The 27,771-nt window shown below is 33.1% G+C and overlaps 1 protein-coding gene across 2 annotated transcripts in view; it reads right to left on the reverse strand.

Annotated features, from left to right (window-relative positions):
- The window catches only part of LOC143232411 (uncharacterized), a 123,332-nt gene that overhangs the window by 19,228 nt on the left and 76,333 nt on the right, over positions 1–27,771 (reverse strand). For both annotated transcript variants that reach the window (XM_076467853.1, XM_076467854.1), the window contains exon 2: positions 6,074–6,686. In XM_076467853.1, the coding sequence (XP_076323968.1) occupies positions 6,074–6,686 (613 nt within the window). The remainder of the gene's footprint in view (positions 1–6,073; positions 6,687–27,771) is intronic.

Raw genomic sequence — 27,771 nt, forward strand, 5'->3', positions numbered from 1 at the left:
CTCGAGTAGCTTTGCGCGAAATTCAAAAAGCATAACCTATAGGACAGGCTGAGTAAGTGCAAATGTTCGAATATAAGACTTTTAGATTAAACATTTAAATCTGTAGAGAAGGTTGAGTAAGTAGAAATACTTACAAGTTAAACTTTTATACGAACAGTTTTAATTTCTAGTGTTTTTTTGTTGTCGTTGTTGTTTTTATTACCAATGAACATCTAAAAAGTTTACATAAATTATTCCAAAGTTTCTAGCAGAGTCGTGTCGGTATTGAACGTGTTGTTACTTTTTATCACACTTTCAGAGTTTCAAATAAAAATCAATAAGTATTAATATTATTTCATCTAATTGGTATATTTTACAATTAAATTATAACATGTATTTCAGGCGTTTCTCGAGCATTTCAATAGAGAAATATCTATCTGAATTATCATTAATTAGTGTTTAATACCGCTTGTAAAAAACGTTTTACAAGGTGTTTTTAGTGCTACTTAAAATTATTGTAGCTAATTTACCGGAAGTGATGGGAATTTTGAATGTGAGACTCGTTTCCGGTGGTCCTGGTGAGACGCAAGCTATAACTATATATTTTCTTTCCTCTCTCCGCAACTTTTTTCCAACCTATTATTATGAATTTTGTGTTGAAGCTATTATTTGCTAGCCACCTCATTAAGTTATGTTTTTAACGTCTTAACATCCATATTAAAAAGACTCCTCACTTTCCCAACAAACGACTTATAGTGGAATCGTAGGCTAGAATAAGTATGTGTGTCCTCGCTTGAGGACTTCTCGCCGACTAGTTAGCTGTTCTAATAGAACCTTTTATGTTGAAAAAATAATAGGTTATAGAATATAAAAAATATCAAGTTAAAAGACATATAGAAATTCTGTTCGAGTCCAATGATCATAAAAACTAGATTATTGTAAAAAATTTACAAGTTGCAAATTTATCATTTCCTTAAAACTAGGTTTGTTTGTTTCAACCTTATCATTAAAACTGACCTTAGAGCTCACAAGACCTAAATACAACGTGTGTAAACGGTCAGTTTAAAAGAAATTCTTGTATTCAGAGGAGAGAAAAGAAAATTACATTTTAAAACATCAGAGACATCATGAATATAATTATCAATAGTTTTAAAGCTAGCTCTGCCAACATAGGTCAAAATTAAACCTTGTTACCTATAGAAATAATTTAACAAGAGAAAATTACATTTAAAAACATCAGAGACATCATGAATATAATTATCAATAGTTTTAAAGCTAGCACTACCAACATAGGTCAGAATTAAACCTTGTTAACCATAGAAATAATTTAACAAAATAGCATGCAATATCAGAAAACAGAAACTTGTAAAAATCAGAATGCATTGGTTCACCAGTTAGGTACGTTCTCTACTATTCATTTTTTATGCCGTAATTCCAGTAATCATAAAGTTCCAATTAGTTTAAGAATTACTACGCTAGCAATACAAAATAACTTTCTTAATACTAAAAAGTAATAAACGAATGGAAAATAAATAATATCTATAACTGTTTAATTAATATTTTCGGCTTCGTTTTTGTAAGAGTTTCTTTCACTTGTACCAAATTTCAGAACAGACGAAGTTTTTAACAGTAGATGTGGATGTACATATTTGTTTCGCCTTTAAGAGAAACTTTACTATCTCTAGAATACTTGTTACAAATGAATAGTAAATATAATTCCCGAATCTCAGCTTGATTCCCGCTTAATGACGTATAACTTATTCTACAAACCTATGCTGTTAATTATGGGCTTAAAAAAAAGCAAAAACAATACTTAGTTTTATTTTAAAAGTTTATTTTTCTCATTAAATTTTACTTGAACATGGCGCTCCCTATACATTTATATATGTATGATAAAAACATATTATTTTGTTTTTACGTATTTTCTTATATCACTCTCAAACAATTTTAAGCTCTACAAACACTATACATTGTGAATAATTCGAGTTGACGAAGTTTGGCGGGTTTGAAACATAGTATATTTTATCTAAAGTTGCTTGTTCTATTCAGAGAAAATTAAATGGAATACAAACAAAATTTCAATGACCAAGGAAGAAAGATGAATAAACTTACATAGCTAAGAACAGGGATATAAAAGAAAGACAAAGAGAGAAGAATTGAAACAAATAAATAGAAAATGTAAATACAACTACTATGAATAGTAGTAACAAAATATCGAATTTTGTATTCAGTAGACAGCTCAACCGATGCATGAATGAATATGGAGTTAAAAACACAGATACATTCATATAAAATCAATTATTTTGAAAATGCTTCCTCTCTTCTCATAATGATTTATCCACAGAATTTGTTAACTAAAACGAATAATTTTTTCGTTGAGGATTACAATGTCGCTCACAGGCAAAAGAACAAATAATATACTTAGCGATTATAATAATCTGTATATGAAGCGAGTAGATTCGTAGAGCCAGAAGATTGACTCTTTTTTTCTTCCTTTACATAAAGAACAGAAGTCAATTAGTCACTGCAGAGTATACGTTAAACGATATATTTATGCATGATAATAAAATATAAGTTTGATAAATATTAGAGTAAATGAAATTGTCATATAATTTTGATATGTTTGTTTGTTTGTTTTGAATTTCGCGCAAAGCTACACGAGGGTTATCTGCGTTAGCCGTCCCTATCTTAGCAGTGTAAGACGAATAGTGGGATTGACCGTCACATTATAATGCCCCCACGGCTGAAAAGGCGAGCATGTTTGGTGTGATGGGGATTCGAACCCGGGACCCTCAGATTTTGATATGTACGTCAACTTAAAGTTATCAACATTGTAGTTGTTGTTGGTTTTTCTATTCATTACTGGTGGGATGATACGGAGTAATTTTATGTACTGCATTGTTTTGGCTATTATTCTATCTTCTCTTGTTACAGCACTAATTTAAAGAAATGATACAAATCGATTGCAATGACTTGCTGTATAATACATAAGTGATTCCAATATTAAAATTAGTAGGATTCCTTGTAGCAATGGTGGTATGTTCTTGGTATGGCTTGCACGTTATAACCAAAAACATCCAAAAGCAGCTTGATGCATAAACAATTTATAAAACAGTGTTTTAAAAAGCGAATGGAAATTCAGCACTTCTAAGAGTTAATGAATAGTCAAAATTATGTCTAAAAAACGATTGCTACAAAATAGTGCCATTCGCTCCCTCACTTTTTGTGCAAATCAGGCATCCGAGTATCAGTCACACTATCTGAAATGCAAATGATTGTCCACGAAGAATAAGCGCATGTTTGAATATGTGGAATACGGACACTAAAGGAACTAAAAGGGCAACATGACACTGATTTTATGCAATTAAAATCAAAGTGTTGACGAGGTTCTGAGCTTTTGTCAACCACTCCTCTGAATAGCTATTTCCAGGATATCTTTAGAGTCTGTAGTCACTTGCCGGAGTGTGACAGGTGTCCCAAGAGTATCCCATACATGCTCGACGGGACTAAAGCATGGTGAATGTGAAAGATATTCTGTCTGGCCAGTATATCTCTAAAATCTTTTAAGTAATATGTGTATGTGCGGTGTGAACTGAGGTCAGAAACAATTATATCAACATATCTTAAAACGAAGTGTCTTATCCTATGTTCTCTATTATGTGTGCTATTAGTGATACAATTCCTAAAACAAAGAGACCAGGGCGTTCAGCGGTAATTATTTTCTCTTACACCGCACTTCTACAACCCCTATATTCGTCATACTTCTGTGTAAACTTGTGTTCAGTCCTCTTTCGTTGTTTCTCCAAATTAGCATAAATCCGTTATATGGCTTTAGGGTGAAGCATGGCTTGTCTGTAAAAATAGTATGTGCCCTTGTTACCATAGCAGTAGAGATACTCTGTTAAGACTAGATTACATCTTATATAACACCTGGCAAACAGACCAGCATTGTGAATTTTGTTTCAATGCAATACCTACACTGGCAGTGGCGGCTGCAAACATATTTAATCTTGATGTCTGTATTCTGTGAATGCAGTGAACCAGAATTGTGTTGTCAGTAATGATATACCACAACCACGTGTCAACACAACTATATCATTACTTTGGAGACTGTTACACCTTCTGCTGACAACTCTTAGGGACTCAAGACACCATTCTGTAACAGTCTGTCGCGATTAACTGACTGACTTTCATCTGTCCAATAGCTATTTACATAAGTATAACATCCAAATATCTTCCATGAGGTATAGTCGTAGATTAGAAACAGCTTGAAGTACACCGAACCATGTAACTCACTTCATCGTGACAACTAAAACAAGATCGTATACATATGCAGATTTCTGTTATATGAGTTTGTGTTGTTTTTTATAGCAAAGCCACATCGAGCTATCTGCTGTGTCCACAGAGGAAGCCACATCGAGCTATCTGCTGTGTCCACAGAGGAGAATCGAACCCCTGATTCTAGTATTGTAAATCCGTAGTCATACCGCTATCCCAGCGAGGAACTTTATGTTATGTTCTATCATATACATTTGTATATGTGTGCTAGGCCTCGTCGTGGCTATTTGTAGAAGCAGGTTATGCTCTACCATAGATATTTGTAAAGGTAAGTTACGCTCTATCATAGATATCTGTAGATCCAGATCATGCCCTATTATAGCTATAATATTATCAATTCAAATTATGTTTAGAACAGTGTTTTATAACACTATACCTGTAAGATACTTCGACAGGATGTGTCTCCTTCAGCCTTCCTGAATATGTATAAGGAAAGTTTCTTTAGCCCCCCGCTAGTACAGCGGTAAGCCTACGGATTTACAACGCTAAAATCAGAGATTCGATTCCCCTCGGTGGGCTCTGCAGATAACCCGATGTGGTTTTGCTATAAGAAAACACACAAAGCTTCTTTATTTTATTCCTATGTTTTCGAGGGTTTGCAATTACTACAAAACGTTTTTACACGTCTTAATCAGACATAGTATCTTGACCTTTTATCATTTCTTAAACATCAAGTGTTTTTTTTTCAGAATAAAACTACGATTGTGTGAAACTGATAAAATTTTACAATTAACTAAAACGTCATCAAAATTTTCGTGATTTGTTATCCATAAATTCATATAAATAAACAAACGAAAGTGATACCAGCGATCAAAATATCGTTGAAAAGCATTCAAACCTATCATCGAACCTTTGGATCCAATTCGAAATGCCAAACAACAACAACACGTTCACTTGTTTAGACTCATTAATATCCTATCAATAAGTATTCCACCTAGCAAATAAGATAAGTATAGTTTATCCCTCAAGTACAAGTATCTCCGCCACCGAAGATGACGTAGGCGACATTTTCATCTCGATGTGTGTGTGTGTTTGTTTGTCGTCATTATTTCTTAAAAATAGCTAAACTTAGAAATGATTAGTTTTTGGAGGGTTAAGGTCACTGTAAAGTCACGAAGATCCAAAAATCCCTATCTATTAAAAGGGGACCGATTTTTTTACGTTATTTTTGCTCTATAACCCAATCAAAAATAATCGGATTTTGCTGAAATTTGGTAAGACATTCATAGAATGTTATTCCTCATTGTTCTGCCAAAGAATGGTCCATGTCCGATGGCAACAACTTACATACGGACACAGTTTCGTAAATATTTGAGAAGCTATATATGATCGTTGCTGTATGATGGACGTATGCGCTCGACTGAGTGCCCCTCTAGTGTTAGTATAGTTGTAATACAAACTGTGGGAACACATGCTTATAAGTCATTGAAAAATATCTAACGACCAGTGAGTGCACTTCTACTTAGAATATTCAAATCTCAAGATCAAGGCTAATGTTTTGACCAAATAGAAAAATACTCATTACTTATTTTTTCTTTTCGTAAACTGTACATATGCTAATATTCCATTTAAGTTACAGAAGAAAATAAACAAAAATTCGTGGCAATTATTTAGTTTAATGAAGCTCGTCAAAGCGTGTGAAAAGAACATAGTGGCTATCTTCCATGTATAACAATGTGCTAAAACAACAACAAACTAACGCACGTATACGATGTTTTACTACAAGTAAGTCTTTATCTAAATTGCTGAAGTTTACCTTGTAAAAACATCGGGATAATGCGTTCGAGAAAAAGCTTTTTCCAGTTCTTCTAGTTGAAAACTAGTGAACGTCGTTCGGTATCGTCGCTGTTTGCGTTTAGGAAATTCTTCAATCGCGTCTGTTCCTGGACCTCTGTTAGAGTCCCCAAAGTCCCCTTCCTGACCACCTTTGTCTTCAGGCTCATCTGAGTCTTGTTGATAACAGGAACTGTTTACATCTTCAGTTGATGATGCTAGATTCAGTGCTGTAGAACTGGGCTCTTCTTTTAGGGTAGGACTGCCTTTCGTAGCCGGCAAGGGCGACGACTGACCGACAAGCCTCATTACGGACAGCGGGGCTTCGTCAGGAGAGCCATTTACAGTACCAGCTCCTTCACTAATACATCGGCTTTCGGGCTTCTCAGAAACACCCATGGTGGGGCTAATCCTAATTCTCAGGTCCGTGCTCGTGGCAAGCACATGCGACCGAAGACCTTCGGAAAATTTATTCTCAGACGTGTTTCGTTTCGTTGTCAAATCGGATGGTTCAGACGACGAAGAAATGAAACAAGAAGAAGGACGACTTGTATCGGGTTGTCGTGCTATAGTATGATGTTGATGTCTTGCTAATTCTAGAAATATGGAGAAATACACGTTAACTACATTACAGTTAAATACATTTCAGTGATAAATAATACGCTAATCAACTGAGGACAAATAATGTTGACGTACCATAAAGAAACAAATACGTGTCGTTGAAACTAGATTATCTTAATTTAGTTAAAAATATCCGAGCAAATTAATATGTTGCTGTTCGCAATTACTTTGCAATACCAGTTTATAAGCAGCACGTGAAACGTGGGCGATAAGCCAGTTTCGCGGAATACGAAGGTAAATAATACCGAAGTAAAGCTTAATGCATAGTTAAGGTGGGCTGAGATACGAAGTCGATTGGGCGTGGTGCCAGCGTCAAAGTATAGCTATAGCTAGATTAACTAGTTCTGTAGACTGGAAACGCTTTTTTACAGCTGAATAGTCAAGCTATAATCTAGCCGTATATATTAACAACAAATATAAGAGTACTTTAGACCATTGTATTGAACACCAGGTAGGTTTCATTTGGTTTTAAAACGAACCCTTTCGTGGATATGCACATACGCTCCTTTTATACTGATCTATTTATAAGTATTCAAACTTTTTATATCAATGACTTACCCATAGATAAACATTCAACATAAATTGATAGTTCGATCCATTGACACATTTTACATTTGAAATGACCAAAATGTTCTAATAAATAAAAATGAGCAAATTTCCGGGTTCCTTCAGCAACGTTATTGTAAAAGCTGCTCAATAACTAGTGATTGAATACGATTTATAGTAACCTGAGATATACAAGGTGTCGCTGTACATATACGTAAAAGGTGTTTCTCCTTTAAACTTCTTTGTAATGGCGAAATACACAACATCAGAAAGGGTTGAAATGGCACTTTTATACGGAGGTAATGAAAAGGTTTAGGAGAATAGCTAATAACTTTAACGCAGAACAACCTAACTTGACTAAATCATTTCAACAATCAGAAGTTTAAAGACCTTAAAATGTTCCTGATCCAGGCGGACAAGAGCATAGCATTCACATTTGTGCATGGAAATTTTGTAAATACTCAAAGCAAACGTTTTGAACAGTGTCTGTATGTCCAAGTCATGTATTAATTAATATATATGTTTGTCCATCTCTCTAGTGCAGTCATCTTGTATGTGCAATAATTGGATAAAAAATCCATTTCCTGAACCATATTTCTACGCTAGATTATAACCATATTCCTAGGTTGAATCAAGACTTGATTAGCCTTACAATATCTGGATATGAAACTACGTACAATACTTGGATCGAACCTACAATACTTAAATCCAAGTCATAGAATGACTTAAAATGTACGAAACTATATGAGTCAGATCTTACATATTCAATCATAAGTGCAACATTTTTTTGAATCAAATGCATGGTCTACTGCAGATGGGTCATAGCTACACATAACTTGGTACTCATACATCAGTATCGGGATGAAAGACAGTATATCTGAGTAAGATCAACAGCAGCGAATCGCATCTCCTGAGTTGAACTTGCAGTAGTTGGTTCAATTTTATGTTAAGGGTTTAGATAACACTTTTTATCTTAGCAAAACTTCAATAACTGGATCACACGTGCAACATCTGAATCAGGCCTACAAAACTTGGATCGGGTTTAAAATAACTTGATTCATGCTACACTACCGAAACACTAGCACTATATATATAGTACCTACGTCAGAGCAATAATATATGAATAAAACATTCGGCACCTCAATAAAAAAAAACATACGGTATTTGTGTGTGATTTACAATGCCTAATTTTTATCTGCAGTGTAGTAGAACTAAAACACAGTGAAAGTACGTCAGTGTTACATCATCTACACCTCAACAATATATATACTACTTAGAAAGAATTTACAATATTTTAGTCAGACCCACAATACAAAGTTCAGAATATCACATAAACAGAAAACAGCAAACGTATCCATATGAGCGGTACAGTATACTAACAGAACTATATTGTATGCGGATTACTCACCAAAATGGGCGTCAGAAAGTGTGCATCAGTTATCACGTGAATTTATTAGACCAATAACTAGTCTAAAAAAATTAGCACGTGCATAATTTAATTTGCGTTAATCATTCGTGTAATTTCTCAGAAAAGACATATCAGACTCCAGATCGCTTCACATTTAGCTATATAATAAATAGCGCTATAAAAAAATAATTTTAAATTGGTTAACAACAATAACGACCACGGATTAACGAATTATGCAAGGCATGCGAATCGCTTGAAAAAAAAGAAATGTTTATTTACGGCTGAATTAGTCGAAATGATCGTGACAAAAACACATTAATATGCATATTTAAAGACACGGTCGCTACAGTGCGCCACATTTACCTTTATTTACATTTAAAGCGAATCCATTTCAATTTCTCACTTCGTATAATTACATGGCGACAAATTCAAAAAACAAGAGATATGTCTCCCAGTCTTTTAATAAGGTCAACAGTGTTTGAAAAACGTGAATACAAGAGTTGTCGAAACATGTAAGTACATCTTATTGACTAGTTTATCTTTGCGGATTAGAGACGCGGACTAAACCCTTTTGTAAACAGAAGAAGGAACTTCCATACGAACAACAAGCTAAAGAGACAGCCAAAAAGAAAACGGATATGACGAGAGAGTTATTTGCCTGTAAGAACTCACAGCTTTAGTTTATCGTGTGATGATTACTGGTCTGTATTTTAGCGCAAAGCTACACGAAGGCTAACTCCGCTAACTGCTCTTTTACCAACAAATAGTGGAATGCTTGTTTGTTTTTGAATTTCGAGCAAAAATATACGAAGGCTATCTGCGGTACGAACAGTGAATTGACCGTCACATTATAATGTCCTCTTGGTAGAAAAGGCGACCATCTTGATTGAAATCCGCGATTATACATTGCCAGTCGAGCACCCTGACCACCAGGCCAACGATTATCGGAAAGTACGCAGATATTTGTGATGAGTCTATTATTATGATACATCCTAGAGTCTATTTGAAAGTAAAAACACCTTACAAGAATTAAGTATGCAGCACTTGTGTATCATACCTCAATCACAGCATGTTTATCACAAAAACATGAAATCTGTTGGTGACGTGAAAGTACAAAAAATACACTAAAATGGAATGCGAAACACAGTGAGTAAGTTAGCCAATTCACTAATACATAAAAAACACACAAATTGATAATCATTATAACTACGTTAAGAGTGACAACAACAAAACTAGTATGTCGGTTTCGAAGTTAAGTTTTTGTATCCAAATACATATCGCAGTGCACATATTTGGCGATCATTTTGACAAAGATAATTTATTCAGATGTGTTTTTTTTCCTGTAATTTTTCTTTTTTAGAAAAACGGTTGAGTTTCCTTATCTGAATTAAATAACGATCCTAAAGAAATTTATTAAACAAAATTATCTGTAGCAAACTGCTGTATAGTTTGAAGAAGGATCGGTTTCACCTAAAAACGGTTTTGAACACTATACACTATAAAGCCAGATGTTGTGGTCACGAATTTAGAACGCAGTAAAAAACGAATAATATTATAACGAAAAATCAGCAGGTAAAAAGTCTAAACAGCAGGATACGCATGCAGGTATGTGTGTTTTCTTATAGCAAAGCCACATTGGGCTATCTGCTGAGCCCACCGAGAGGAATCGAACCCCTGATTTTAGCGTTTTAAACCAGTAGACTTACCGCTGTACTAGCAAGGGGCAATACGCGTGTAAGTTAACGTTAAGGACTAATACGTACTTTCTATTTGGAAATTGTTCAGTGGGATATTGTTTTTTTCTTTGTTTTGGAATTTCGCGCAAAGCTACACGAGGTCTATCTGCACTAACCTTCCCTAATTTAACAGTGTAATACTAGAGGAAACGAAGCTATTCATCACCACCTACCGCAAACTCTTGAGATTGATCATATATTATAACGTCCCCATGGCTGAAAGGGCGAGAGTGTTTAGCGTGATGGGGATTCAAACCCGCGACCCTCCGATTACAAGGCGAGTCTAAAGGAAAAGTAGGAATGTGAAATATTATACTTATCAAGACAAAACACTATTATAAAATATATTGTAGAAAATATAGACAGTCACTATAAATTAATTCAATCATTATTTTAAGTTCATTGCAAATCAAGTATCGATGATTATTCTTCCAAAGGATTGATCATTTAGTCCATAATGTATAGAATGGTTTCACACAATGTTGTCTCAGTCGTTACTTTAAAGTGAATTACAGAATCCAGTGTACTACAAGTTATTCGTGAACCACAGCCAGACTTCAAAGACAGCAGTTTAGTAAAGACTGTGGAACGAATGCAAGCTGACCAAGTGAAATATTAGGTTGCTAGAGTAGGCTACAAGCGTCAGAGTGTCGTTCGCAGATTATGGAACGTATTTCAAAGTTAATAAGTCATTTTCTCGAGCACCTTTATAAGTCAAACCATCGTCTGCACAGTAAATGACCGCTATCTGTTGATTATGGACATAATCGTTGACTACCTGATCAGAGACTGCATCAAATAAATAATGGAAGCCAAAACTGCAGGATGTATCAATATCCAAATACTTAGAAATAGAGTTTAAAAGCCCGTTTTCTACGCCACAGGTCCTATGTGGTGCATTCCGCTCACCCCAAGGTAGAAAATAGCCTATATTAACCGGGTTAGAAACATGTCCAATGAACTAAGGATGTTTGAAGTAATATACTTTTACGGATTAGTAACGCTTCAATTCACTCATCAAGCCAGGTACGTGATGCATGTGAAGCTGGTGAAAGTATGTTGTGTTACACATACGTTATAAACATCGTATTTTATTATATTTTGTGCTACCATATGCTGGCAAAACTATTCTACTTCGGTCTAATTTATAATATGAAACGCTCTACACATGTTATATTTGTCGACATGTTGTCCAAACGACAGGATCTGTAATACCAACAGATAATAATCTTTTTGGGAAACGTATTATACTCTGTATGATTATTCCTCATAGGATCATAATAACCCTCTAATTTTACTTTTTTTAGATATCCAATATCAGTAAGGGAAAGCAATGTAAGAAGGGCCCTTCGTGAAACGTCCACCCCTATATATGGCCAGTTATGTCGTACTTCTAACTAAAATATATTATATGTTCACGTGACCAGTAAATAAACACATCGGTGGACTTGCACACGTTAATTGTCAAAACTTGGCTTCATGTTTTATTTATATCTGTAGATCTTTAATTTAATCTAAGTAGTTTTAAGGAAATTCACTTTGTTAGTGTGAAAAATTGAGAATTATAAACAGCTGAATATACCATAAAAGAAACAAAGTCCAAGCTCACTAAATTTTTATAACCTGCAATTTGTTTACGGCGAGAGGGTTGGTGTCTGTTTTTCCTTCCTTGTGCCAAGAAAGTATGTTTCTGCCCCCTAGGCTTCAGCGCAATATACGTCACTACTCCACATTAACACCTTGGTTATTCTGCGTCATAGTCTTAAATAATGCATATCTTGCGCATAGTCTTCTTGATTCATTTTGAGAGCACTTAAATGACGCTTTTAGTGATTTAAATGTTGTATTTATTTTAAACTGCAGCTGTTACGAGTCATATGGGAGTTATTTTACTTCATCTTGGGGGGTAGCAAGATGAGAATTATTTTTCAAAATAAGGATCATGTCCAGTATTTTTTCCACTAAAAATGGCACTAATAATAAAACATAATTCATTTTAGAGCAATTTGTTTTTTATGATGTTCATCGTAATTTATGAAAACCGCATTCAAAGTTAAGGGGTCCGTCTTACCCAAACTTTCTCTCTTAGATTGCCCTTGTTGCTCATGGTAATCATGTTTCACATTGAAGTAAAGTGTCGTAAAATGTAAATATTAATGTCACTTTTATCAAACAATTTATAAGCGGAAACTAAGTTAGTATTTATTTACATTTCAGATCACATAAGAGATTGCCAAATGTCCAATTTGCATAAAAATTAAGTCAGAAAGCTGGGATGAATTGTATTATTTTATGACTGGTTTGCCTTGTCATAGCTAAAACAAGTTCCAATTCATTTGATTGTTTTGTATAGTCTAACAGTTCGGAAAGGTTAGAACTACATTATGTTGTATAATATAACATAAACAGCGTAAAGTCATGATTCAGGTATGGATGCACCATTTGTTTGCTACTAATAGCTAAGAGTTAGCTTTCAAATCATCTAGAAATAGAGGTACTTGAAAAGGAAGACGATAGGAGGTATCAGATCATGCAATCAGTTAAGTCTTTAATAATCAGTTCAAAAACCTTCATAGGTTATCAAATGAAAACTCAAATCACATATCACTAGGAAATTACATAAATATTTCTGTTTTTTAACATTACGTTCAACGCCGCAGATAGCCCTAGTGTAACTCTGCGCGAAATTCAAAACAAAACGAATAAACCAAATGTTCAACGCTCTTTAAACAACCTAATGCTTCATTTGGTCAGCTTGTATTCGTTTCATAGTCATCCAGGTGAGTGTCATTATCCATTTGCTGTCTTTGTAGTATAGCCGTGGTTCACGAATAATTTGTAGTACACCGAATTCTCTAATTCACTGGAAGAATGATTATCAGTGAAGAAATGCAATGAACTTAAAATAATGGTTGAAACTAATTTATAGTAACTGTCTGTATTTTCTAAAATATATTTCATAATAGTGTTTCGTCTTCATAACTATAATATTTCCCGTTCCTCCTTTTCCTTTAGGCCCGGCATGGCCAGGTGGTTAGGGTACTCGACTTGTAATCTGAGGGTCGTGGAATCGGATCCTCGTCACACCAAACATGCTCACCCTTTCAGCCACTGGGACGTTATAATGTTTCGATTGATCCCACTATTCGTTGGATCAATAGCTCAATAGTTGGCGGTGAGTGGTGATGACTAGCTATATTTTCTCTAGTCTTAGACTGTTATATCAGGAACTGCTAGCACAGGTAGACCTTGCACAACTTTGCGCGAAATTCAAAATCAAACACGTCACATTTTTTTGAAGATGCTGAGACTGCTTTGCTTTCTTTTTTCCAAGTATGTTTTCGAAAACTTAACTTCACAGAACTGTAAAAATTATGAAACCATTATGTAAGTACTAATATATAGCGTGAGACGCAATGTCCCGTGTAAACTGTCTTATAATAATTAAGCCATGTTCGTAGTGATTCATCCCTTCCTATAGGTTTCGAAACCGAATTACTAAAATAGTGAATCCGTATATTCACTCTCACCGTCGAAAAACGTATAATCGCTCGTAGCAGAACCAAAACCTACAACAAAAACATTAAATTCAATAAAACAAATTAACACATCGTTCTTATTCAGATTTACAAAGAAAAACAAACCAATTTCCAGCAAAGTTAGCTTGATGAATATATACCTAAAAATCTTATATGCTGTTGGTAGCTAAAAGACTTAACTCGCAGTACCAGTGGTATAACTAAATATATATTTAAATATAGAAATGTTTGTGGGGCTAGAAAATTACACATTTCATACATTACTGAATTATATATAACGTAATAATATTAGGTTTTTGCTTTCATGTAATACTTTACAACGTAGGTCACACTAATGTATATACTAATCACATGAATATATATATATATACATTTATTTATTGTGTTGCATAAAATATGACTTTTTTATCACGTACATATAACACATATTACGTTTCTTCAGATTGGTATGTTACGAATACACAGAAACTACATACTTGTTCCGCGTGAAGTAAGTTCTAAGCCAATACATATATTATAAACCCAATTTCCTTAATTTTAAAATAAGCGAATGCGTTAAACTATATTTTTTTATAATACATTTGAAACAACTACATAAGTAAGAAACAAAATTTCCTTCTCAGTACTTTGAAATAATAGATCAGGTTGATTTTTTATAGTACAAGATACGTACAGGAACATTCTGAACTTGAAACTGCTTTAACGTACAAGCATTGGAAACTGCAGAACAAACCGAAAAAAAAAAGAAAGAACTTCTAACCTTTATCACGTTTCGGCCAGGCATGACCAAGCGTGTTAAGGCGTGCGACTCGTAATCTGAGGGTCGCGGGTTCGCATCCCGGTCACGCCAAACATGCCCTTTCAGCTGTGGAGGCGTTATTATGTGACGGTCAATCCCACTATTCGTTGGTAAAAGAGTAGCCCAACAATTGGCGGTGGGTGGTGATGACTAGCTACCTTCCCTCTAGTCTTACACTGCTAAATTAGGGACGGCTAGCATAGATAGCCCTCGAGTAGCTTTGTGCGAAATTCCAAAACAAACAAACAAACAAACAATTATCACGTTTCCGAGCAATGCAAGAAACTTACAAACATTTCAAACTCTACAAATCAAGTAACATACAAACAATTCACACCTCAACAGATTTCTTACAAACAGTTAACACCTCAACAGATTTCTTTCATAAACAAGAAAAACAAATTCCAAAGCTGAACAAGTTTTTCTTTTTTTTTCTACAGAAATCTAAAGATTATTAACCAGAACAGTATTCTGAAAATACAGGGAAACAACAAACAGCCTGAATGTAAAAACGTAGACGTTTCATTTCAAAATCTGACTCAAACTTCCTTAACATACGAAACCTAAAAATTCTACATGTTTATTTTCAATACAAAAACATAGAAACACTGCAAAACTATATGACTAATTTACAAACATTCCAAACCTAAAACGATAGGCGGAAAATTCCAAACCTGATCATGCTTCTTTAGGGTACATGGAATTTATTTAAAAATACAAACCTAAAAAGGTTTACGTCTCGTAAAAGTAACTTGCAAAGCATTCAAACCAGAAAACGTGGTATTTTCCTTATGCGTAGCAGTTAAACGGTCCAAACCCGAAAAGTTTTTTTTTTTTTGTAACACAAGCAACCTTTAACCGTGTTAAATACTAGCCTTATTAACGTGCTTAACAAAGACATGCATTGCACGACTAATGCAAATGAAGGCCGTGAAATTGTGCAGTGTTAAAAGTGAAACACATACTCACACGATAGATAAGCGGACGCCATTATGCACGAACAGAGTAAACTATACAGTAGTTTCGTCTAAAACGAACTCTATTATTTCGTTTGTAGCAAGCCCTATCCAAATACTTCATAAATACCACCTTAGTAGATTGATATCTAGTGAGACTTTTCCGCCCGTCTATTTTTTTCAATGCTTTTTCTTAACAACGTAGGTTTAAGTCGGGCTAAAGTATCACGGTGAAGAAAATTACAAACTTCTTTTACCAAAAGTGAACACTAATCAAATAAATTAACGTGTGTGCTCTTTCCAGAAGGGGGCGATTACCCATGACAGCAAGCAGACTTTCAAAGCACTGGTCTTGTTAGCCTTACTGTTTAACCCCCGACTGCTGGGTGACAAGCGATCCTCACGAGGCCACCCGCTACTGACAATTCTCCTCACGGCGTATGGGTACATAAACAACTTTAAAGTAGTGTACACGCTGAATTTAAACGCTGTTAAAACACAAATGTTGGTGTAAAATCATAAAATATGTGATATACTCTAATGAGTTCAGCACCACTTCCAGTGATAGCCAAACCACTGTGCCATATATCAGGTTTAGCCCATCATAAACTAACATGTATCACAAAAGTACAGGCCATGGAAGTTAAAGTGATTGCTGATTATTTTCTTATATTCTGTTTCTTATTTCAAATAAACAAATGGAGTTCTTTCCATATCTTGATAAATAAGATATATATATATAAACGCTTGCCAAATATTAAGTTCTGTACTTCATAAATGACGTTGGAATTCTTAAATTTAAATATTCTATCTCATAGATGATAAATCAAAATTTGTTAAAATATGCAAATATATCTTGTCTTTAAAATAAACGTTATTTATTGATGTGTGGATATTCTTCGATAAGCGTTGTAAAAACAGATTAGTTTAGTCATAAGTCTTGAAAGTTCTTAGTCAAGATACAAGACCAGTATTGTATAGAAATACAGTTACTTCATCATAAAAAAAATTTAATTTAATATTTCAAGTTGTACTAGCGATATTATATGACTGCGAAAATTAATTATTAATATTTCAATTTTCTCCCAAACATATTAAGTACTGAACATAAAAATCAATTATTACAATAGCTATCATACTGTTACACCAGTATGCCCCCATAACAACAACAAAAACGGTCGCTCCAGGCTACAGTAGGACAGACTTTTAAGTATAAGACAAATCATTTGTAAAAGCAAAGAAAGCGCTTCCATATCGTGCGGCTTGCACTCTCGTTCTCAGGTTTTTAAGCACGGCTGATATTACACGAAGCAGGTATTAAAACTTCTAAAAACAACAACTTCGGTTTCTCTACAACACTTCAAAAGAAATCCTTCAGTAAAGCTTCCCCAGTTATTGTACATGTATATATATATATATGTATACATATAGCAAAAGAATATAAAATGTACATTGGTTCAAATATGAGTCACGTGCGATAGATAGCATTCTATATAGGTAGGTAAAGGTAACATTTTTGTAAATATTTATAATAGGCTTGTATATTTCGAAACTCTTGTGAAATATTCTGATTGTCCTCTCGTGTGTGTGTATATATATATATATATATATATATATATATATATGTTCAGAGAGATTTAATTTCTATTAAAAGAAAAGAGTAGCTCATGTGTGAGAGAAAAACGTCATTTCTTAACAGTTTGAAGCATCATGCTAGCTTTATTTGATATCGAATGTGATTAACTATTTGAGTTGAATATTGATATATATTCTATTCAAACTAATCGGAACCAATGACATTAAATATCTTCAACATTTTATAACTCGTCATTGTAAACGAACAATATGTTCCAAGTACCAAACTGTTGTGTCAACTTATACTTTAAAACGTTAAAAGGCCCGGCATGACCAGATTATTCGACTCGTAATCTAAGGGTCGCAGGTTCGAATCCAGGTTGCACCAAATATGCTCGCCCTTTCAGCCGTGGGGGCGTTATAACGTGACGGTCAATCCCACTATTAATTGGTAAAAGAGTAGTCCAAGAGTTGGCGGTGGGTGGTGTTAACTAGCTGCCTTCCCTCTAGTCTTACACTGCTAAATTAGGGACGGCTAGTGCAGATAGCCCTCGAGTAGCTTTACGCGAAATTTAAAACAAAACGTTAAAAACTTTACATATTAATAAACTCTTTGACCTGAATCTTTGTTTGCATTACTATGTATAAATGCATATTATACCACGTAATGTATTATGTTAATCATATTATTTAATTTTGTTTTGATTAACACGACATAATTTAGTTTATTTAGCATATAATTTCATTTTCAAATACATGTATTATGTTACTACGCCATCTATTGAAGTAAACTAAAGGAGCATTTTTAAACTTATTGTGTCAAATTATGATATTCATAAAAAGAGCATAGTCTGAAGTAATATGAGTTATTGTGCATGTGTATTGTGCCAAAGGTAAAGAGTGTTCCGCAAACATTTTTCATATGGTGATAGCCTGACTCAAAAATCCGTGTCACTTTTAAAAACATTCTTTTTTCAAGTATAAACAATAACGTGTCCTTAAGTTGAATAACACTGTTCAATTGTCAGAGCTTTGTTTTATTAAATGGTAAACTTGAGTACGGTTTTTAATTCCAAACTGCCCAAGGGTGAAATTCCACAAAAAGGAAAAAAAAAGTTTTGCAAGCTTGCAACATCTGTCAACGCTACTCAGTATTGTTAAAACAGTCGGTCATACATAAATATACACACGTGCATACCAGGGTTTGACATTCGTACTGTTCAGTCGGCCCTGACCAGCTAGGTGGTCCCTTGAGCGGGTAAAATAATAAGAAAAATAATTTAATCTACTAAACAAACATGCATTTTTTATATTTTCTTCAAACCGTAGTTGTGATTTTTGTCTCACCTTCTTCGCTTACAGCTCCAAAATGGAGCACCTAGTTTTCTGGTGATCCTTAGTCTGTCTTAGAACATTATAGGAACTCGTTATGATGTACACAATGAAGGTAGTGTTTGAAACATGTGAATACTGAATATTATCTTTGTTTTTATCTGTATTAATATAAGGGTTATGTACATTCCAAATATAATATTATCAAACACTGCTATCTTCCACTAAAGAACTTTGTTTAATATTACACACATATATGCACATTCATTTTTTCCATTGTGTCTTTCTTTAAAAAAATCACATTCATAAATAATTCATAAAATGGAATTAATATATATATTTATATATAATTTTCTGGTAACGAACCAGTTAAACCTGATAAGAACGAATTAGAATATTCAAGAAGGGCTGGGCTGGTTAGAAACATGAGTTTTGTTCCGATGTATAACAGAATTATATGTCGTTTTTATAGCTTTCTAAATATGGGGAGAGAGGTTTAGATGTATCTTTTTTTGTAGGGTATTTCTCCGCGCTTCACGCCACGTAAGACTTGACAATAGCCCAAAACTATCGACTCACACAGACACACAGGAAGAGTATTTTCAGCACTGTATCATTCGCACATAGAACAATATAAAGCAGTTACGGGGACCTTTGTTTTTACTCTCTGTCTTGAAGAGTTAGAACATAAAAAGTTTTTTGTTAAACCAGACTATATCACATTTGAATACAGTTGAAAGAACGTACGTCTCTGAATGTATTAGCTTTGGAAGGATGAATAAATAAAATTGTGCTACACATATAGGTATATATATTCTAAAACAAAAAAATAAATGTATATGACTCCGTAAAAATACATGATAAGAATGCAGGTAACTAACTACACAACTACAACTCAACACGAAAGGATTAACACCCACACGTTCATTTTGTAAAAACGAACAGTAAATTGTAGTTTAAAAGCACGGTTATATATACACACAAATAAATACACTCTATACACTTAAGGATAAAACGGAACTACAGACATTTTGGTAACGTCAAGATATAGAAAGAGACTAATGATATAACAGTAAACACACAAGCTCGTGAAAGCTATAGACCTGGAAACAGTGAACATGCTTGGATAATAAAGATACAGTAACAAACACAGAGTTATGAAGTTTTGTAAAGCATTGTTTAAAATATAGATCTACAAATATCAAAAGAGTAGAGATAAATTCACAAGTATCTACTTTATGATAACTCAGCTAGGGGTAAATAACAAGTATATACATTCTAATAACTCAGCTCGGGGTAAATAACAAGTATATACATTATAATAACTCAGCTAAGGGTAAATAACAAGAATATACATTCTAATAACTCAGCTAAGGGTAAATAACAAGTATATACATTATAATAATTCAGCTAGAGGTAATTAACAAGTATATACATTCTAATAACTCAGCTAAGGGTAAATAACAAGTATATACATTATAATAACTCAGCTAGGGGTAAATAACAAGTATATACATTCTAATAACTCAGCTAGGGGTAAATAACAAGAATATACATTATAATAACTCAGCTAGGGGTAAATAACAAGTATATACATTCTAATAACTCAGCTAGGGGTAAATAACAAGTATATACATTATAATAACTCAGCTAAGGGTAAATAACAAGTATATACATTATAATAACTCAGCTAGGGGTAAATAACAAGTATATACATTATAATAACTCAGCTAGGGGTAATTAACAAGTATATACATTCTAATAACTCAGCTAGGGGTAAATAACAAGTATATACATTATAATAACTCAGCTAGGGGTAAATAACAAGTATATACATTCTAATAACTCAGCTAGAGGTAATTAACAAGCATATACATTATAATAACTCAGCTAGAGGTAAATAACAAGTATATACATTATAATAACTCAGCTAAGGGTAAATAACAAGTATATACATTATAATAACTCAGCTAGGGTAAATAACAAGTATATACATTATAATAACTCATTCTAATAACTCAGCTAGGGTAAATAACAAGTATATACATTATAATAACTCAGCTAAGGGTAAATAACAAGTATATACATTATAATAACTCAGCTAGAGGTAATTAACAAGTATATACATTATAATAACTCAGCTAGAGGTAATTAACAAGTATATACATTATAATAACTCAGCTAAGGGTAAATAACAAGTATATACATTCTAATAACTCAGCTAGGGGTGAATAACAAGCATATACATTATAATAACTCAGCTAGAGGTAATTAACAAGTATATACATTATAATAACTCAGCTAAGGGTAAATAACAAGTATATACATTCTAATAACTCAGCTAGAGGTAATTAACAAGTATATACATTCTAATAACTCAGCTAAGGGTAAATAACAAGTATATACATTATAATAACTCAGCTAAGGGTAAATAACAAGTATATACATTATAATAACTCAGCTAGGGGTAAATAACAAGTATATACATTATAATAACTCAGCTAAGGGTAAATAACAAGTATATACATTATAATAATTCAGCTAGAGGTAATTAACAAGTATATACATTATAATAACTCAGCTAGAGGTAATTAACAAGTATATACATTATAATAACTCAGCTAGAGGTAATTAACAAGTATATACATTATAATAACTCAGCTAGAATATACATTCTAATAACTCAGGGTAAATAACAAGTATATACATTCTAATAACTCAGCTAGGGGTAAATAACAAGTATATACATTCTAATAACTCAGCTAGAGGTAAATAACAAGTATATACATTATAATAACTCAGCTAAGGGTAAATAACAAGTATATACATTCTAATAACTCAGCTAGAGGTAATTAACAAGTATATACATTATAATAACTCAGCTAAGGGTAAATAACAAGTATATACATTATAACTCAATAATAATTCAGCTAGGGGTAAATAACAAGTATATACATTATAATAACTCAGCTAAGGGTAAATAACAAGTATATACATTCTAATAACTCAGCTAGGGGGTAATAACAAGTATATACATTCTAATAACTCAGCTAAGGGTAAATAACAAGTATATACATTCTAATAACTCAGCTAGGGTAAATAACAAGTATATACATTATAATAACTCAGCTAAGGGTAAATAACAAGTATATACATTCTAATAACTCAGCTAAGGGTAAATAACAAGTATATACATTATAATAACTCAGCTAGGGGTAAATAACAAGTATATACATTATAATAACTCAGCTAAGGGTAAATAACAAGTATATACATTATAATAACTCAGCTAGGGTAAATAACAAGTATATACATTATAATAACTCAGCTAGGGTAATTAACAAGTATATACATTATAATAACTCAGCTAGAGGTAATTAACAAGTATATACATTATAATAACTCAGCTAAGGGTAAATAACAAGTATATACATTCTAATAACTCAGCTAGAGGTAAATAACAAGTATATACATTCTAATAACTCAGCTAGGGGTAAATAACAAGTATATACATTATAATAACTCAGCTAGGGGTAAATAACAAGTATATACATTCTAATAACTCAGCTAGGGGTAAATAACAAGTATATACATTCTAATAACTCAGCTAGGGTAAATAACAAGTATATACATTATAATAACTCAGCTAGGGGTAAATAACAAGTATATACATTATAATAACTCAGCTAGGGGTAAATAACAAGTATATACATTCTAATAACTCAGCTAGGGGTAAATAACAAGTATATACATTATAATAACTCAGCTAAGGGTAAATAACAAGTATATACATTCTAATAACTCAGCTAGGGTAAATAACAAGTATATACATTATAATAACTCAGCTAACAAGTATATTAACAAGTATATACATTATAATAACTCAGCTAGGGTAAATAACAAGTATATACATTATAATAACTCAGCTAGGGGTAAATAACAAGTATATACATTCTAATAATCACATTATAATAGTATATACATTCTAATAACTCAGCTAAGGGTAAATAACAAGTATATACATTATAATAACTCAGCTAAGGGTAAATAACAAGTATATACATTCTAATAACTCAGCTAGAGGTAATTAACAAGTATATACATTATAATAACTCAGCTAAGGGTAAATAACAAGTATATACATTATAATAACTCAGCTAGGGGTAATTAACAAGTATATACATTATAATAACTCAGCTAAGGGTAAATAACAAGTATATACATTCTAATAACTCAGCTAGGGGTAAATAACAAGTATATACATTATAATAACTCAGCTAAGGGTAAATAACAAGTATATACATTATAATAACTCAGCTAGAGGTAAATAACAAGTATATACATTATAATAACTCAGCTAGGGGTAAATAACAAGCATATACATTCTAATAACTCAGCTAGGGGTAAATAACAAGTATATACATTATAATAACTCAGCTAGAGGTAATTAACAAGTATATACATTATAATAACTCAGCTAGAGGTAATTAACAAGTATATACATTATAATAACTCAGCTAGAGGTAATTAACAAGTATATACATTATAATAACTCAGCTAAGGGTAAATAACAAGTATATACATTCTAATAACTCAGCTAGGGGTAAATAACAAGTATATACATTATTATAACTCAGCTAGGGGTGAATAACAAGTACACCCTTGTGCAAATTAATTGAAACAAATGGTCATTTTACAATATTTTCAGCATGGCGGCCGGTGTAGGCTCGCTGGACCCGATGACTTCCTTTAATAATCATTTTTTTTCACACAGACGGCGTCATTAGCTGTGTTTTGCAGTACGGTCGATCTATTTTTGGGATATATGACGAAATTTTGAGGAATATTGCGTCATTCAAAATTGCGTTAGAATGGCAAGGAGACCAGTCAAAAAACTTCTTACCAACTCAATGAAGAAAAAAACGGTATTAATGGGGTCTGAAATACAAGAACTGGACGCAAGAACAATGGAGGAAGGTGTTATTCAGTGACGTGACTGGTTTCTTCGTACAGGATCAAAGAATTCTGCATGTTTGCAGATCTCCAGGTGAGAAACTTCGAGAATCTCACTTCAATCAGTTCGTAAAACATCCCTTGAAGAAGATGTTTTGGGGCTTTTTCAGCTACTATGGCGTCGGAGGCTTACATATTGTAGAAGGTATGACGCGAGGACCACAGTACATCGAAGTTTTGCAGAGCAGAGTCGTTCCAGAATTGAAAAAGAGATTTCCAGATGGATCTGGCATTTTTCAGCAAGATCTGGCTCTGTGCCACACATCAAAACTTGTGAAGAATTTTATGATTGCAACGCGAATAAAGATGCTGGACTGGCCTGGAAACTCTCCGGACTTAAATCTTATTGAAAATCTTTGGGCGATTTGTAAAGAAAGACTTCAGGGAAAAGACTGTACTACGAAAGATAAGCTGATTGAGGTGTGGTACCGCGATCCAAAAATTAGTAAAAATTGCAGGCAACTCGTGGACTCGATGCCAAAGCGGATTAATGATCTTCTGAAAAATAAAGGCGGTCATATCATGTATTAATTTGTGAGTAATTTTTGGATTCTCAGAAATAAAACGCAAAAAATTGAAAAAATCGTAATTTTCCGTCTTGTTTCAATTAATTTGCACAAGGGTGTATATACATTATAATAACTCAGCTAAGGGTAAACAACAAGTATATATATATTATAATAACTCAGCTAGGGTAAATAACAAGTGTATACATTATAATAACCCAGCTAGGGTAATAACAAGTATATACATTATAATAACTCAGCTAAGGGTAAATAACAAATATATACATTCTAATACTTCAACATAAAATACACAAGTAAATATATTCTAATTAATTAGTGATACACGCCAGTGTATATATTCTAATAATTCAGGGACAATTCAAACGTATATATATTTGAATGTTTCAGATCTTAATACGTAATAAAATGTCGTCTACTAAGTTACAAGTAAATACACAAGTATATACTCTCTAATACGCCAGGATAAATACACAAATATATATATATATATATATATATATATTCTGGTATGAAAGAGGTAATTATGCATTGTAGTTCTTTATGAGTAAATACTTGATTATAATACATTATACCAGCTCTTTGGTAAGTAGGAAAAACTAAACAAACTAACAAAGCCGAAGTAGTTACACATTCATATACACACTTCAGTTATGAAACTTCAATAACCCGTGGTAAACACACGAGTTTAAATAAACACTAATAATACTAAAGTATACACATAGTAATTATTTAAGTTTAAATATATAACTCTAAACGTGTTAACACATTTAGATAACCCACGCAGCGATAATTATAAACACGTACACTTATCAATAACAATGTAGAGTATTCAATAGACTAACACAAAGATAAATACACGATATATTAATAACGTAAGGAGTGTACATTAATCATACAAATACATAAATAAACAAGTAATATTACTACAGCCACAAATACACGATTCTTATGATCCAAATAAGCAGAAATAAACATATAATGCACGTTTTAATAAAACCAGGATAAATGCACAAACATAAACACTGATAAATAAATTACTTTCACTTCACATTCCTATCATAAAACTGAAATGTGAGCATAAAAATTACATGGTGACTACCTGCACTAAAAATTAATTATCTTATAACAAATTTTTGTCCTATTTTAAAAACATAAACACATCTGTTTTACAAGACACACATTAAATACTCCTAGTTCCAACGTTTGCAAAGCTATTTATTAGATACTAGTAATTTCAATATTTGCAAGACAGTTCATTCGACACTACTAATTACAACGTTTGTACGACACTTTATTAGATTCTATTAATTCTAATGTGTGCAAGACACTTTATTGGATACTACTAGTTTCAATATTAGCAAGACTCTTTACTGGATACTACTAATTATAACATGTGCAAGCACTCTATTAGACATAAGTTACTCCCAGATTTGAAAGATTCTTTAATGAATATTACCAATTACAAGATCTGCAAGACATTTTATTAGATATTACCAATTCTAACCTTTGTAACACTTCACTGAATACTGCTAATTTCAACACTTGCAAGACACTTTATTGGATACTATTAATTTCCACAATTGCAAGATACTTCATTAGATGTAATTAATTCCAACGTTTGCAAGACACTTTAATGAATACTTCTAGTTCTAATATTTGCAAGGTATTTTGTTAGTGGCTGCTATAACATACGTACTGTTTTAAGCATATATGCCACTTCACAAAATTTTACAGAACCCTTACATGATTCATTTTTACACAAGTAACGAATCTGATTAATATAAAGATTTTTGACATGTTATATCTACTATAGTATGTGTATTGTGAAAATTAGTTGATAATTAAACATATTTGATGATGGTACATGGTAAAAAATTGTCATTTAATGTGATGCTACAAAAACAACAGTTATATATGTTTGCACATATTAACCATGTAATAAAGTGCCTTGTGTAGAATCTAAAGAATAACAGTACAACTACGAATATCTTATATCTTATGGTTTGTCTCAGACGGCTAACAAATACTCAGTGTATTTTCTTCAGAATACTGACGACACGCCTGGCACTCAAATAGAGGAAAAACTGTTGCTAAAAACTAAATCTAGGTTCGCTCATTGAAATAAAAAAGTACTGAAATACTCACATTAACCACATACTAGTCAGTGCGGACAATCTCGTGTCTTTACAGAAGATCTCCACACAAACATATCTCAATCTGAACTACGAAAAGACGTACCTCCGTCTGCTGGGATCACTCACAGTGCTCCGTGAGGTCCTTAAGCCACAGCTTAATGATACTCGGCTCCGAAACAACCGATATGCATGGCTTCAGCTAATATCCTGTGATGTTTTCGCTGAGAGTCGGCAAGTGCAGCCCTCTGGTGGGCATTAGAGATGTAGAATTGGCGTCTGCTTGGCCCGCCTACTTCGTCTTGGGTTGCCAAAGTGGCAGACTCTACTCCCCAAATGCCCGCATGGCTGCCGTCTTGAAATCTCATCAAACGTTGATAGATGGTTTTAATTATATTAATTGCACCCATATCACTCCTGGCGCAAACCGGTACGACTTAAACGCAATATTTTGAACCGCACCCATCCCAATAGCATTAGCCATAGAAACCACTAATACCGCATGAACTACCGTAATTAAAGTCTAATAGATGAAACGGAATAGATGACTTTAAAACTGCATTTCATTTACAACAGAACCTGGCTTCAATTTACCTGTACTGGTATGACTGTCATAACTTGTAGTCAATCATTTATGGTTGTAAAATTATAATACGATAATTAGAAAGAAAAAAAAGTACTTCGAAAAAAATCTTATTAATAAAAAACAAATTAATAAGTTTTAACGTAACATACTGAACACATGAATAAATCACAAACGAGCCTGCAGCCATTCACATGTAGATTTTGTAGTGTAAGGGCTCGTACCTTAAACAAAGTGCAGAATGTGTGAACCGACATACTTAACCACTATTTTTACCACACTACACACAAAGCGATAACATGAGGGCAGAAATGTCTTTACGTTCTTAAAAACTGAACTGAATTGAAGAATCTGATATTCTTTACAAATCAGAACGATGAAGTAAATTATGCACGTTTATCTAACAGTTTCCATCTTCACAGTCAATAAACGTGCATAATATAATCAAAGCTTAATGCCTTATAGCACAAGGTAAAGTTTTAATTGTCGAATTGTTTGAAACATCAAGTGTGCAGTTTTCGGTATTTTATTGGAAGTTTCTACTAACACGATTATAAAAAACAGCTTTATTGTTACTGTTATTTTATTGCTAAGAGATTTTGTGCTCTCTAAAAATGTTTGTACTAATCGTTTGTTAAATGTCTAAACCTTTTATTCTCCAAGGAATGAAGAAATACAAAGTTTGAAACCCAATATTTATCACTACTGCTGTAACCGTAGTAACTTCGTTTTAACACTTTATTGGTATTTCTGGTACCGTCTCTGCTTGTACGACGGTAAGTCTACGGACTTACAACGCTAAAATCAGGGGTTCGATTCCCCTCGATGGATTCAGCAGATAGCCCGATGTGGCCTTGCTGTAAGAACACACATTTGTGGTACCGTGGTCATCCCGGTTATGCCTTACATGTTAT

This window comes from Tachypleus tridentatus, chromosome 11 (assembly GCF_004210375.1).
Source record: "Tachypleus tridentatus isolate NWPU-2018 chromosome 11, ASM421037v1, whole genome shotgun sequence".
NCBI classification, from domain to species: domain Eukaryota; kingdom Metazoa; phylum Arthropoda; class Merostomata; order Xiphosura; family Limulidae; genus Tachypleus; species Tachypleus tridentatus.